Genomic DNA, 12,030 nt, shown 5'->3' on the forward strand with positions numbered 1-12,030 from the left:
AATGAAGAGTGTGGGGCAGGAGCCAACTCCTAGTAGGTGGCAGGCAGATTCCCAGGAAAAGAAAGTATTCTGGAATGACCTTGGATTCTGATCTGACATGAACTTGAGTTTTCGAGAGGAATACATTCCATAATGATTTTTAAAAAATAAGTTGCAGTTGTGTGGTAATTTTGAGGAACATTACTTTTATTGGTGGGTGCGGGGCAAGCTAGCAAGGAATCGTGTTTGGCCAGAGGAACGCTTATATATGTTTATTGTAAAATGCTGATGCACACGTGCCCTAGTCCTCACCACTCTCTCTTACCTCTACCTAGTTCAGTTCACATTTTTGTCTTATTTCTCTGGTCCCTGTAGACATTTTAGTTTATTACCTTGGACTTCTATTCTACTGTCAAAGCCTCATCTTATTTCTCATAATACAGTCAACAAGTTTTTAAATTCTGGTACTCTGCATAACAATGGACAAAGGAGCTTTTTTTCCTCCTTCTCAAGTCTGTGACCTTCCCTTCCTTGGGTAGGCTCCCAGATTCTTCTGGGAGCTACAGTACAGCTTCTGCACCCACAGCTGCAGTAACATTTGGGGAATGAGCCAGCATGTGTGGTATGAGGAGGACTCATGTAAGAGATAGGTCTTAAGCCAAAGTCCATGAGGCTGTTAAAAATTTGGGCTCACCTCCACTTAGAGGGGTGGGATAGGGAGGGTGGGAGGGAGACGCAAGAGGGAGGAGATATGGGGATATATGTATATGTATAGCTGATTCACTTTGTTATACAGCAGAAATTAACACACCATTGTAAAGCAGTTATACTCCAATGCTGATGTTAAAAATAAATAAATAAATAAATCATGTGTCCCAAAAAAAAAGATTTGGGCTCACCTGACAGAATACTAGCAGGGGAGGCAAAGAGCTTTTCTTGTCCCACTTTTGCCACCAGCTTGACTTGTGACTTTGCTTAGCAAGTGACAGCACCTCTCTGGCACTCACTCTCTTCATTAGTAAAATTGAATTGGATACATCAGTGATTTTTCTTTTTAATATTTTTAAGCCAGGGCTAACTTTCTTCGAATCAAATCTTTCCACAAATTGTAAAATAAAGGAAAGCAGTGCTGCCATGGTGAACAGGCCCCTCCCCTCCCCCCTTGTCTCTTTCCTCACATCGTCCTGCTCCAGCCCCCGGGAGGGTTACAGAGCACAGCTTTCAAATCACTCAGGGTGTGAAACATGGGAGCCGCTTTAAGTGACACATTAAATGTCCAGAGTTTGGGAAGGAAGGGAGGCTGACCTTGACACAATCCGCTATGTGTCTGCTTTAAAGTTGTCACGGCTTTATCAGACATGTTCATAGCCAAAGATCTTAGTTTTTCTTTTTCTGTTCCTCTCTATATACTCATCGAAGAGTACCTTCATCTGATTCTATGAAGATATTAGGGGTATTCCAAATGAGTAGTCACTCTTGAGAGAAATAGAATCTGGGCGTTACTTATCACAGGTTACACTATTCATCTGTGAATGAGGGGCCGATCCTGGCCCATTTTTTGGCAATCAGTAAACGTTAGAAGAGATGGGTAACTGGATGTTAGAAGGAGGAAAGAAGTGACGTGTTGAGGGCACACATTTTCAAGGTTAGAAGCATCTCGACAGAGGCAGCTAGGTTTGCACTGTGTATAGGTTGAAGGCCTCATAGGTCCACCCACCATCACCTCAGATCCAGATACCTTAATGACCCTAGCAATGTTTTTGTTAATTTCAAGGATACATTGGACCATGCCAGTTTCTGCCTTTGGAAAATCGAAGTTTTCTCTTTCATCTCCACATGCTTTTCTTTGAAGGCAATGACATTGTGCAATGTGACCAGGGAGTGATCCAATTTGTGGATAAACTAATATTTTCTTGGTTGGCAGCTGGGAAGGGCAATCATCATAATAATTATTATAACACAGCTAATATCTATTGAGTGATGATAAAGTGTGAGAAACTGTGCAAACCTTTACATGCAGTATATTGTTTAATATGCATCAAACCCTAGGGGTAGTATTTTTATTTTCTCCCCATTTGTATTTGAAGAAACTGCAGTTTAAAAACAGTGTATTGGAGAGTATTTGGCTAGACTGGATTGGAGATGCTTCCTCATTTCACTACTAAAGTTCTGGAAAGAGAATTCCAGAAGCTTGCAGCTGGTAGGCCAAATTAGATGTATTAGAATTGGCCCCCAACTGTGTTTGTTTGTTTTTAATTGAACTAGCAATTCAGGAGGGCTTAAACTTGGAGGACAACCCAGTACTGGTTTAAGCCTTGTCATATAGCTCAAGATGACAAGCCCATTCCTGGAATTCTTTTTAGGAAGTTCCTGGAAAGTCTTGCAGAGGTTCATTCATTCCTTCAACAGATACTTATTGTGTGCCTGCCATATGGGAAGGTATTGAACTGGGTACTTTGGGCCAAACAAGGAACCACAAGCCACAATCCATGCCTTCAAGGACCTTACAGTCTAGGAGGAGACAAGTCACATGCAAAGGGTAAAACTAAAAAAATGGAGTAAAATAATAAAGTGCACTGATTATTTACTCCATACCACACACGCGCTTTAGAAGCTTTATGTCATTTTATCTTGAACACAACCTATGAGGTGGATGCAGTTATTATCCCCGTGTTGCTAACGCACCATAGATAACATAAGGGCTCTGTCCAAGGTCATACAGCTAACATGTCGTGAAGCCTGCAGAGGCCCCACTCTTACCCTCTTGCTGCCTCCACAGTTTAATTTGTAATAAAATTTTAAAATTAAATTGCAGAGAATAGAAGTGTGACACATACAGTAAGAAAATATTAAATAATATTCATAGAAGTAAAGATGAAGAGGGAAAGTGTAATGGGTCAGCTGAGAATGAGGTGGGACGCAAAGGGAGTTGAGGAAGAAGAGAGGAAAGGAAATACTGGAGAGGGAGGGGTAGAAGGCAGAGTCCAGCATCACTGATCCAGGAAGAGATGCTTTGTCAGACAGGGATGTCACTGCGGAGACATCCATGGAGATGAGGATGGAGAAAAAGCCTTGGCTTTGGTTTTTAGGAGGTTTTTATTGACATTCAGGGAAGCTTTTGGAAGAGTACAGAAACAAAGGCAGATTACATTGGGTAAATTCTGAGTAGCCATTTATGTCTAAGTTGCTGATTCTAATAGTAGGGTAGCCCATCAGGCAACACAGTCGTGATAAGTGGGCCAAGGTGTGAGAAGTAACAGGGAATGAGAAGGTCTGCAGCAGACTGAGGTCAGTATCGCCTGATTTTTTATCTTCCAAAAGAAGCCAGAAACCCTGAATTTTTGGTGTGATATTTCCTGATTTCTAAATGTTAGTTCAACTAAGAAAATAAAATAGAACACAGTTGAGGGCCCACTATAATACATCTGTGGGCTGAATTTGGCATACCAGGTGCAAGCTTCTAGAATCCTCCTTCCAGAAGTTTAGAAATAAAATGAGGAAGCATCTCAAAGATCAAGTAAGGTTAGGGATGGTTTAGGATTGCATTTGAGGAGTGTGTGTGTGTGTGTGTGTGTGTGTGTGTGTGTGTGAGTGAAGAGCTGCTTGTTTTTATTTTCTTGGGGTGGGTAAACATAAACTCACTAAGGAGGAGAAATAAAGAGACCCAAAATATCATAGAGACATGTGTGAAAAATTAAAGTGCCAGTGGCAGGAAATGGATTAAGAGGCCGATTATTAGAAAGATGAGAAGATGTAAACAGTGATCGGAAAGTGAAGAGAAGGAAATAAAGAGAGTCTATCTTGAGGTGAGGACGTATTGTATGCTAAGTGCAGAGTCAAAAGGAGCCTGGAACCTAGAGAGGAACCTGGAAAAGTTTTCTGATAGCGGCTTAGGGAATAGGCAGTGGCAAGAGTATAGGATGATTAGAATTGTAGAATAGCAGTGAGGACCCAGCTGACTTCCATTATCCATTAGTTTTAAGTGAGCATCTATTTATGTGATACAGTGAGGTGATACAGATACAGTAGGAGATACAGATTTGAATAAGACTTAATTGATGCCTCCAAGAACGTATCGTCTTACTTATGATCAGTAGCTCTAAACTGAACTGATTGATGGGCTAGTTTCCCAAATTACATTCATTCACTTGCTAGTCATCACTTTGCCATATCTGTGAATTATCTGTGTTATTATTTGCTCAATAGTTTTCTTTGAATCATCTCTTAATTTATATACAAAAATAGAAAAATGAAAATAGAAATGAAAAATGAAGCCATATATCATTACTTGCATTGTTCTGTTTTTCCAAATATGCATTTTTAGAACATACAAAACTACTTGACATTTTGTCAGAAGTTCATCTCTATTCCACCTAAAATAATCTTGTATCTTACCAATAGAACATATACCGTGTCTTAGGAAAGATAGAACTGGTTAGTTGGTAGAATTCTTTAGGTCATTCAAAGCAAGAATTTTTCCACATTAGAATAACTGCACTATGGCCTTGGTTTTTTATTCAGGCAGGTCAGCTTCGATGGCCTGATCTGAATAAAATGGATAAAGGCAGGCACCTCTTTGTCTGACAATTTTAAAATAATGCTATTTGAATAACGAGAAGTTAGAGCTTGACTGCAGAGCCTTCCAAATTAATCTAGTCTGGAAAAAAACAAAAATGCCATCAAGTAACAGGAGATTTGTCAGCTGCCCTGCTTACAATTTTCATATAAAACACAAAGGTTGGCAGATTATAGATGAAAGGTCAGTTCAGCAAAAAAAAAATATGTCAGACAATCTCATAACATAGGTAACAGAGGATGGAACTTGGAAACTACTGTTGGATTCTCAGAAAGAGATGAGTTTGTTGGCAATGCGTAAATATCACGATTTTCTGTGGCTGTTCATTTTGGTGGCTACCTCTTTATACTGAGTCTCCAAAATTTGATTTAAAAGACACTGAAGAGGCTGTCTTCCTGAGAAAGATTTACTTTGCAGCAGTTTTACTTTTTTTTTTTTTCTTAACTGATCTGAAGGGGAGAAATGTACTTTCTTCACCTTGTTTCCCAGTCTCACCCATTCCATCCCTGAACCAAAGCTCTGAAATGGAAAAAAACAAGAAGCCAAGGCCCCTTGCAAGAGCAGTGGTACATAAAGACAGGGTTTATAGCGAGTCCATCATCATGAATGATTAAAGGAGGACCAGCAGCTAAAGCATGACTTGTACAAATAGAGCTGCTCAAAGGTTCACGCAGGTAGGACCTGCCTTGGAGCAGATTACTGTCCAGGAAAACATTTCAGCCCGTTCCAGCCTTGGGAGCACAGGTGAGTCTGGGGATGCAGTATCAGGCCAGTTTGTTCACAGAGCCATGATGTTGAAATTGTGGGGCATCTCAAAAATTTCCAGCACGTGCAGTGCTGGGAATTTGCAGGCTTCTTAATACATCTTTCATCTGTATTTTAAGTGCAGGGAATTGTGCAAAATATCATCATTCTATCCAAGTAGCTTGCAACTACATCACAGTCTTATTGCCTTATGCTAGTGCAGATTATAAGTTCTGCATGCATTTAAGAGAGGCTTCCTATTTTCTATGAGCTCTTCACTGTAGCCTTGCAAATAACTGAGGCCAAAGGCATTTCACAGAGCATTGTGGGCTAATAATCAAGGATATCTTTTGATGCTTGGCCACAATGTTTTCGGTTTCATCTTTCTGCAGTGTTGTTTTCTGACTGCTTTCACCTCTCTCCTAAGTCTCCCCCTTAACCCACATGCTATATATACAATTTTAATACTTTTATTAAATTTTAAAAATTTAATAATTTTAAAATTTTTATACAATTTTTCAGCAATTTGCATTGCTGAAATCCAAGTGGGCCTATGACAAAACTTGCCTTCCCTTCCAAACAATATAATTCTCTCCCCCACTATAAGCTTCATTAACTGAATCATTGATTCTGGCTTGCTGGTAAGGACCAATTCTTACAACAAATGTATCCAATTTCCTGCTAGTGGTAACTTTCATTCTTCCTGGAATAGCAGGCAACATTAATTTTGCATTGGACCTAGGAGTCTCAGGAAGCTGGAGTTATAGGCACCATCATCCCGCCCTTTTCCTCCTCAAAATAAAATGAAATAAAATAAAATGAGCAGCTGCCCAGTGGTGAGGCTTGAGGGATGGATAATGACAAAGAAGAGAAAAAGGCATTAATTTCAGGATGGGGGCAGCTTCCCGGCACTATCTCCCTTTGGATTTTGGTTCTTATAGCATCACGGTGAGTTATTAATATGTATGGTCCGTACTTTATTCAAACATTATAAATCTATGCAGAAGTATGGTGTTTGGGTTTTCCTTTATAGCTTTCATTCTTCTTCCCAGAATTATCTCATTTTGATCGGGAAACTTCTGCATAAAAAACACACATGGAGAACTCACATTTCCATACCATAAATATTAAAAGGGGGTTAAGCTTTACAGTTTCTTCTCCCATCCCAATGGGAGGAAATTTAGCCTTCTAATCAGGGGGCCATTCTTAATGTTCTTTTTATTCGCAAGCCAAAAGGTAAACTTTAACTTGCCATATGAAATTGTACTGTGTAGTTCCTTTCATTTATGTAAATTGTGAAATGCTTGGCTATGCCATGTCTTTTGTATGAAGCTTATACTAAAAAATCTAGCAGTTATCTGAGTTGTTAAGAATAGTCGGTCAGCTTATTTTTTAAGGGTCAAAACCAAGTCCAGACCTTTTTAAGGCTCATGATTAAAGTACTTTTTGCTGGATGATTATAAAGTATGGATTTGTCACAGTGTGGATTCATCACAGTGAATCTGTAGCAGACAGAAAAGGGAAATGGAACTAGCAAACTTAATGTCTCCTTAGTAGCTTTTTAGCTTCTGAGCAGCTTCCTATCTCCCGTTTATTGTCATTTTTGTTAGCATAAAAAAGTAGTCATAAATTTTGGTTCCCATGGAAATAGAAAGGAATGCGTGAGCTATTTCATTTGGGGATACTGTCTGCTAGTCACACAGTCTCTGCTGTTGTGCTTCGTGATGGGAAATGAACATGCTAATTGGTGCTTTTTTTTTCTTATTTCAGGAAACCTGCCATATGAATATAAAATAGTGATTGCTGGGAATCATGAACTGACATTTGATAAGGAATTCATGGCAGACCTTGTTAAACAGGACTACTACCGTTTCCCCTCTGTGTCCAAATTGAAACCAGAGGACTTTGACAATGTTCAGTCCCTCCTGACAAACAGTATTTACTTACAAGACTCGGAGGTAACAGTGAAGGGATTCAGGATATACGGTGCACCTTGGTAAGTGTTCATTCCAACAGTCTTCCCCTCTGTTTTTTTAGCTCAGCACTCAGAAAGCATGGTTCTGGCTTAGGTGCCTTAAACCAAAAGGATAAAGATGAAGAGAAACCTTTTGGCTGTATTTAGGACATAACACATATTTTGGCACTGCTGCAAAACACGATGCTTGTTGTTTTCATTGTGATGCAGATTTCTTTAGGCAAGATCAATGGGAGCATGGCTTTGGTAGATATGTGTCTGTTTGTGTGACCGGGGCTGCATGTTTGTCTGCGGGACACAGAAGGATTTGGTGGAAGGTCACTGTGTTACCCTTCATGCAGATTCAGCCACTCTGAACATTCCATCAGCCTACGTGACTCGTTCCCTTCTCGTTTTACATTGGAAGCACTCATAAAATATCTTGCTTACATTAGTTTCTCAAATCTTGCTACACATCAGAACCACCTGACCAACTCTGAAGAAATACAGATTTTGAAGCCATATCCCCCTGAGACTCTGATTCTCCTTCCTGAGGTGGAGCCCAGTGACCTGTATTTTTAAAGCTCCCCAGACAAGACTGAAGCACAGACAGTTTGGAAGTTACTGGTTGAGAGTTCAGTCCTAGAATTCTCAGTACTGAAATTCTCAGCTCTAGAAAACTTGAAGCAGGCGTGTATTCCTTGGGATCAGACAAGGAAACATTTTGACCTTGGCTCTATCAGTTGTCAGTTGTCTGCTTTTGAAGAAGTTAATTCATAGAGAAGGAACCTCAGTGAAAATAATACCTACTTTTAGAGGGTTATTATGCGGATTAAACTAGGTGATGTTTTGCAATGGATTGAGAAGAGCGCCTGGTGATTTGCTTAGTATAACAATTACCATTTTCGAGGCCTTAGCTCTGCCATGAGATATTTATGTGAACTTGAGCAAGTCACTTAGCCTCTAGAGCCAGTTTTTTCATCTCTAAAATGGGAGTGTTAGATCAGAAGATCAGTAGCAGAGGAGTCTTGGATTTTTATTTATTTGCTTTCTTACTTTTTGAGAGCCCTGTGTGTATATAGAGCAGAAAAACTAATCTTTACTCACTTAACCTGGAAAAGTATCCCAGTCCTGCCTTAGGAGTTGCAGATAAGGCTGGAAAAGGACAGAGTGAATTCAGGTTGGCCACCCCACTCAACAGTTTGGATGCTCTTCTGTAAAAGAGAAAGTTGAGATATTTCCTGTAATTTGGTTTTCTAGCCAAATTTGGTTTTCATCAGACCAGAAGGACTGATGAGTGGATACAGGAAGTATATTTCCATTTAAAATCAACCTGACTGTGATTCTGAACTCTTAATTGAGTACTTAACCAAATGTCAGGCACTAGGTCCTTTATACCTATCATCTCATTTTCTTCAAACTACCTTTAAGAGACAGCCACTATTGTGATTCTCATTTGGCAGATGAGAAAACTCGGGCACAGAAAGGTTAAGTAACTGCCCAAGAATCACACGGATTCTAAGTGGTAGCATCCTAATTTGAGTCTGGCTGCGGGGTACATGGTATGCCTGAGGTGGTGGTGGTAGTGCTGTGGTAATTGGTGGTTATAATCTGCAGTGTTTATATCCAGCTTTATGAATGCACGTCAATTAGTTCTTTTTATATGTGACAAGGTGGTAAAGGGCAAGAGAACAAACAGCAGAAATTAGTCCTATCAAACAATAATCTGAAAGCTGATCTTGGGGTAATGTAGGATGTCGATATCAGCATTTCTGGGTAAAGCGCAGGAGAGAGAGAGCATTTTCAGTTTCACAGCTCACTTCTTAATGATTATGCAGTAGTTGAGAAATGACCTCTAATTGGCAGAGAAGCTCTACATGGAGTTGAGATGATTTTTTCAATAATTTAAGATGATTTTTGAAAAATCTTCAGAGCCCAGAGCATTTAAGCCCATTCCTGAACAGACAGGACGTTCAGAGATTCCCTGGATTGATGGTTGTTGGTGTGATGACAGCAAGCTTCCTCCATTATCTGAGCAGGTCCAGATCTGTTTAGGATAGGGTTTAGCTCAACCAGATTATGGCTGTGATGCATGAGGGAGTGATTTTGGATTCCGAGGCAGATCGTGTAGCATCTCAAGGAATAACAAAACATAATAGTTCCAATATGCGAAGTAATGGGGCATAATTTGGTTTTGGTGGTGGTACAAACTTCGGACAAAGTTTATGTCTGAACTGGATTGATCTCATTCAAAATGATTTATTTTAGTATTGGAGAAACTGGTAAAGTCAAGAAAACGCAGCATTAGTCTTCTAAAATGTTACCCTGAAGTTGTTTTTTACACACAGTGTATTGGGATTTCTAGAAAGTTTGAACTATTTCCTTTCTTTTTACAATGAGGGAGATCTTTAAATGGAATTTGTCTCACCGATAGGAATTGTTGGTACTTTGTCTTTTTACCAAGAATACAGGGGTTGATGAAAAGGAAATTGCAATTTCATCATATTTTTATGATGAAAATTAGTATTAATATTTAAAAATAATCATTAAAATAGTTAAAAAATTAATATTCCCAGAACTAGTGTAATCTGAACATTGATTTAGGAATGCCTGTGTTAGCGTTTCTATGCAAGGAGAACAGATTTTCCCATTTCTACTACTTATTTATTCAGCCTTGGGACCTTGGGCATTTTTCTGAATGTCTCCATGCCTCTGTTTTCTCATCTCTAAAGTGAGTAATAGCAATATTACTTCTCTCTCATGGTTGTTATAAGTGAGTTAATGCATCCACAGCATGCAGAAGACTTCCTGGCATAGAGTAAGTACTGGATAAGTGTTAGCTATTACTGATGTAGCAGGGTTGGTGTTTCCAATGTACTTTATACCTTTGTCCACCTTCACATGGAGACAATTGCACTAGGAGTCAGATGGGCTGGCTTCTGGCCTTAGTTCAGTCTCTGCTGATTGCACAACAAATCCCTTCTCTATTTTGTAAAACAGGGGTAGTGAGGTCTGCCCCACTTTCTCTCTGATGCCACTCACTTCAATAGTCACCCAAATTAGAATCTTTAAAGAGCATACATATTTGCGGGCATGCTTGATTATTTTAATATCTTGTACAATTTTTAGCTTCTTTCACTATTAAGAATTTGACTGGAAGCAAATCGGGGGGTTGGATTTATACTAGAGCTGCTACTCTTCTTCTATGAGAAATAAGGATTTTCCATCCTAAGATTCACACATAGGTGGACATCTGCTTAGTAACCCATTAGATACTCCAACTGCAAAATAATGTGAACGGTTTTAACTTTGATTTCCATGCTTTTCCTGTAACTTTTCTGGAGGGAATATTAAGTTCTGATTTACTGATATTGCTAGTGGTTTTCATTTAAAAACAGAAATCAAAATAAGAACCTTGATACTAAGGATTTCCATCCTGTCACAGGTTTCTCAAAAGTAATTGCCATCTCTGTGATAAACCATAATGGAAAAGGATATAAAAGAAAAACGTCTATATGTGTATCACTGAGTCACCTTGCTGTACAGCAGAGATTGCCACAACTTTGTAAATCAGCTAGACTTCAGTCAAAAAAAAAATTTGTTTTAAGTAATTGCTGTCTGACCAGGGAGAGAGCTTATTAACTCATGTATTTACAAAATGTGGATTGTGACTCAGTTTCGCTCTAAACAAGGTATATTAGCTCATATTCATTACATGTTTACAACTTGTAGCACCACTGAAAGCTTCCTAAAGGCCAGAGAGAACTAACAGTGTCTCCTAACTTACAATTTAGGAGGAATTTGTATGTGGAAAATAACTTACAACAGTCCTGAGCAGTCATGTGTGTTTGCGGTTGGAACACACTGTCGTGCCAATTAGATCAGCAAAGAAGAGAGTTTGGATGTGGTTTGAGGGGTCTGGGAAAACCCAACGGCCTACACTGAAGAAGCTGTAAACGGGATGCCTTATCCTGGAAGAAAGGTGCTCCCTTGGAAGGAAGGCAAGAGTTGACCAGTTCTCAAGGGGCAGCCCGGCCTCAGGAGGCTTTCCACCTGGTTCTGTGGCTTCTGTATGTATTCCTTCGCCACCTCATTCTTCCAAGAATTGTGAAGAAAGGAGTCAGGCGTGTTGTATTGTCATGGGACTAACAGTTCAGTCACAGCTTTTCTTAACTTCTCCTATTAACATTTTTCCCTCCCTCTCTGGGGGACAGAAGAGGGTCTTGTGTGGCCTAGCAGTTAGATCTGCCCAGGACTTTGCTCTCATAGCAGCACATCTCGTGGATTTCTTGTATCCCTTGTGTTGATGTTTTGCCACCAAGGTGCTCCCTGATCTCCTTTTGTGATCACTTTCAGCTTTTGATTCCAAAAATGTCTTTTCCAAAGGCTGACTGTGGTCAGAAAAAGGAGACAAAATTCTAATCTGTCAAATATCAGCCACTGATATTTGTGCTAATTCACTGCTTGTCTGGTCAGGGTGGAGGGGAGGTGGCATTTTGAAATCATCTTTGTATTTTTGGCTACTGGATCTGTAGCCAGCATTTTAGTGCAAGTAGATTTCCATAAACTCACTCGTGGGACTGGGCATTTAAAAATCGACTAGCCCCTTCTATTTTCTGATTTCAGTTGCTCTTTGGCTACCAAGATGCTTATGTAGAAAAAAAAAAATCCAGGTGCAAACGGATCAGTAGCCAAGCCACAAAAAGTAAAAAAAGTCTTGTCTTGCTCCGACCTGAGTGTGGCAGTTGTGTTGTTCAGCAGTGCACCTTGATCCCCT

At 39.7% G+C, this 12,030-nt stretch overlaps 1 protein-coding gene across 2 annotated transcripts in view; it reads left to right on the forward strand.

Annotated features, from left to right (window-relative positions):
• Positions 1 to 12,030, forward strand: part of MPPED2 (metallophosphoesterase domain containing 2) — a 177,119-nt gene that overhangs the window by 84,960 nt on the left and 80,129 nt on the right. For both annotated transcript variants that reach the window (XM_007460929.1, XM_007460930.1), the window contains one exon: positions 7,070 to 7,295. In XM_007460929.1, coding sequence (XP_007460991.1) covers positions 7,070 to 7,295 — 226 coding nt within the window. The remainder of the gene's footprint in view (positions 1 to 7,069; positions 7,296 to 12,030) is intronic.

The sequence above is a fragment of the Lipotes vexillifer genome, unplaced genomic scaffold (assembly GCF_000442215.2).
Source record: "Lipotes vexillifer unplaced genomic scaffold, Lipotes_vexillifer_v1.1 scaffold627, whole genome shotgun sequence".
Taxonomy (NCBI): domain Eukaryota; kingdom Metazoa; phylum Chordata; class Mammalia; order Artiodactyla; family Lipotidae; genus Lipotes; species Lipotes vexillifer.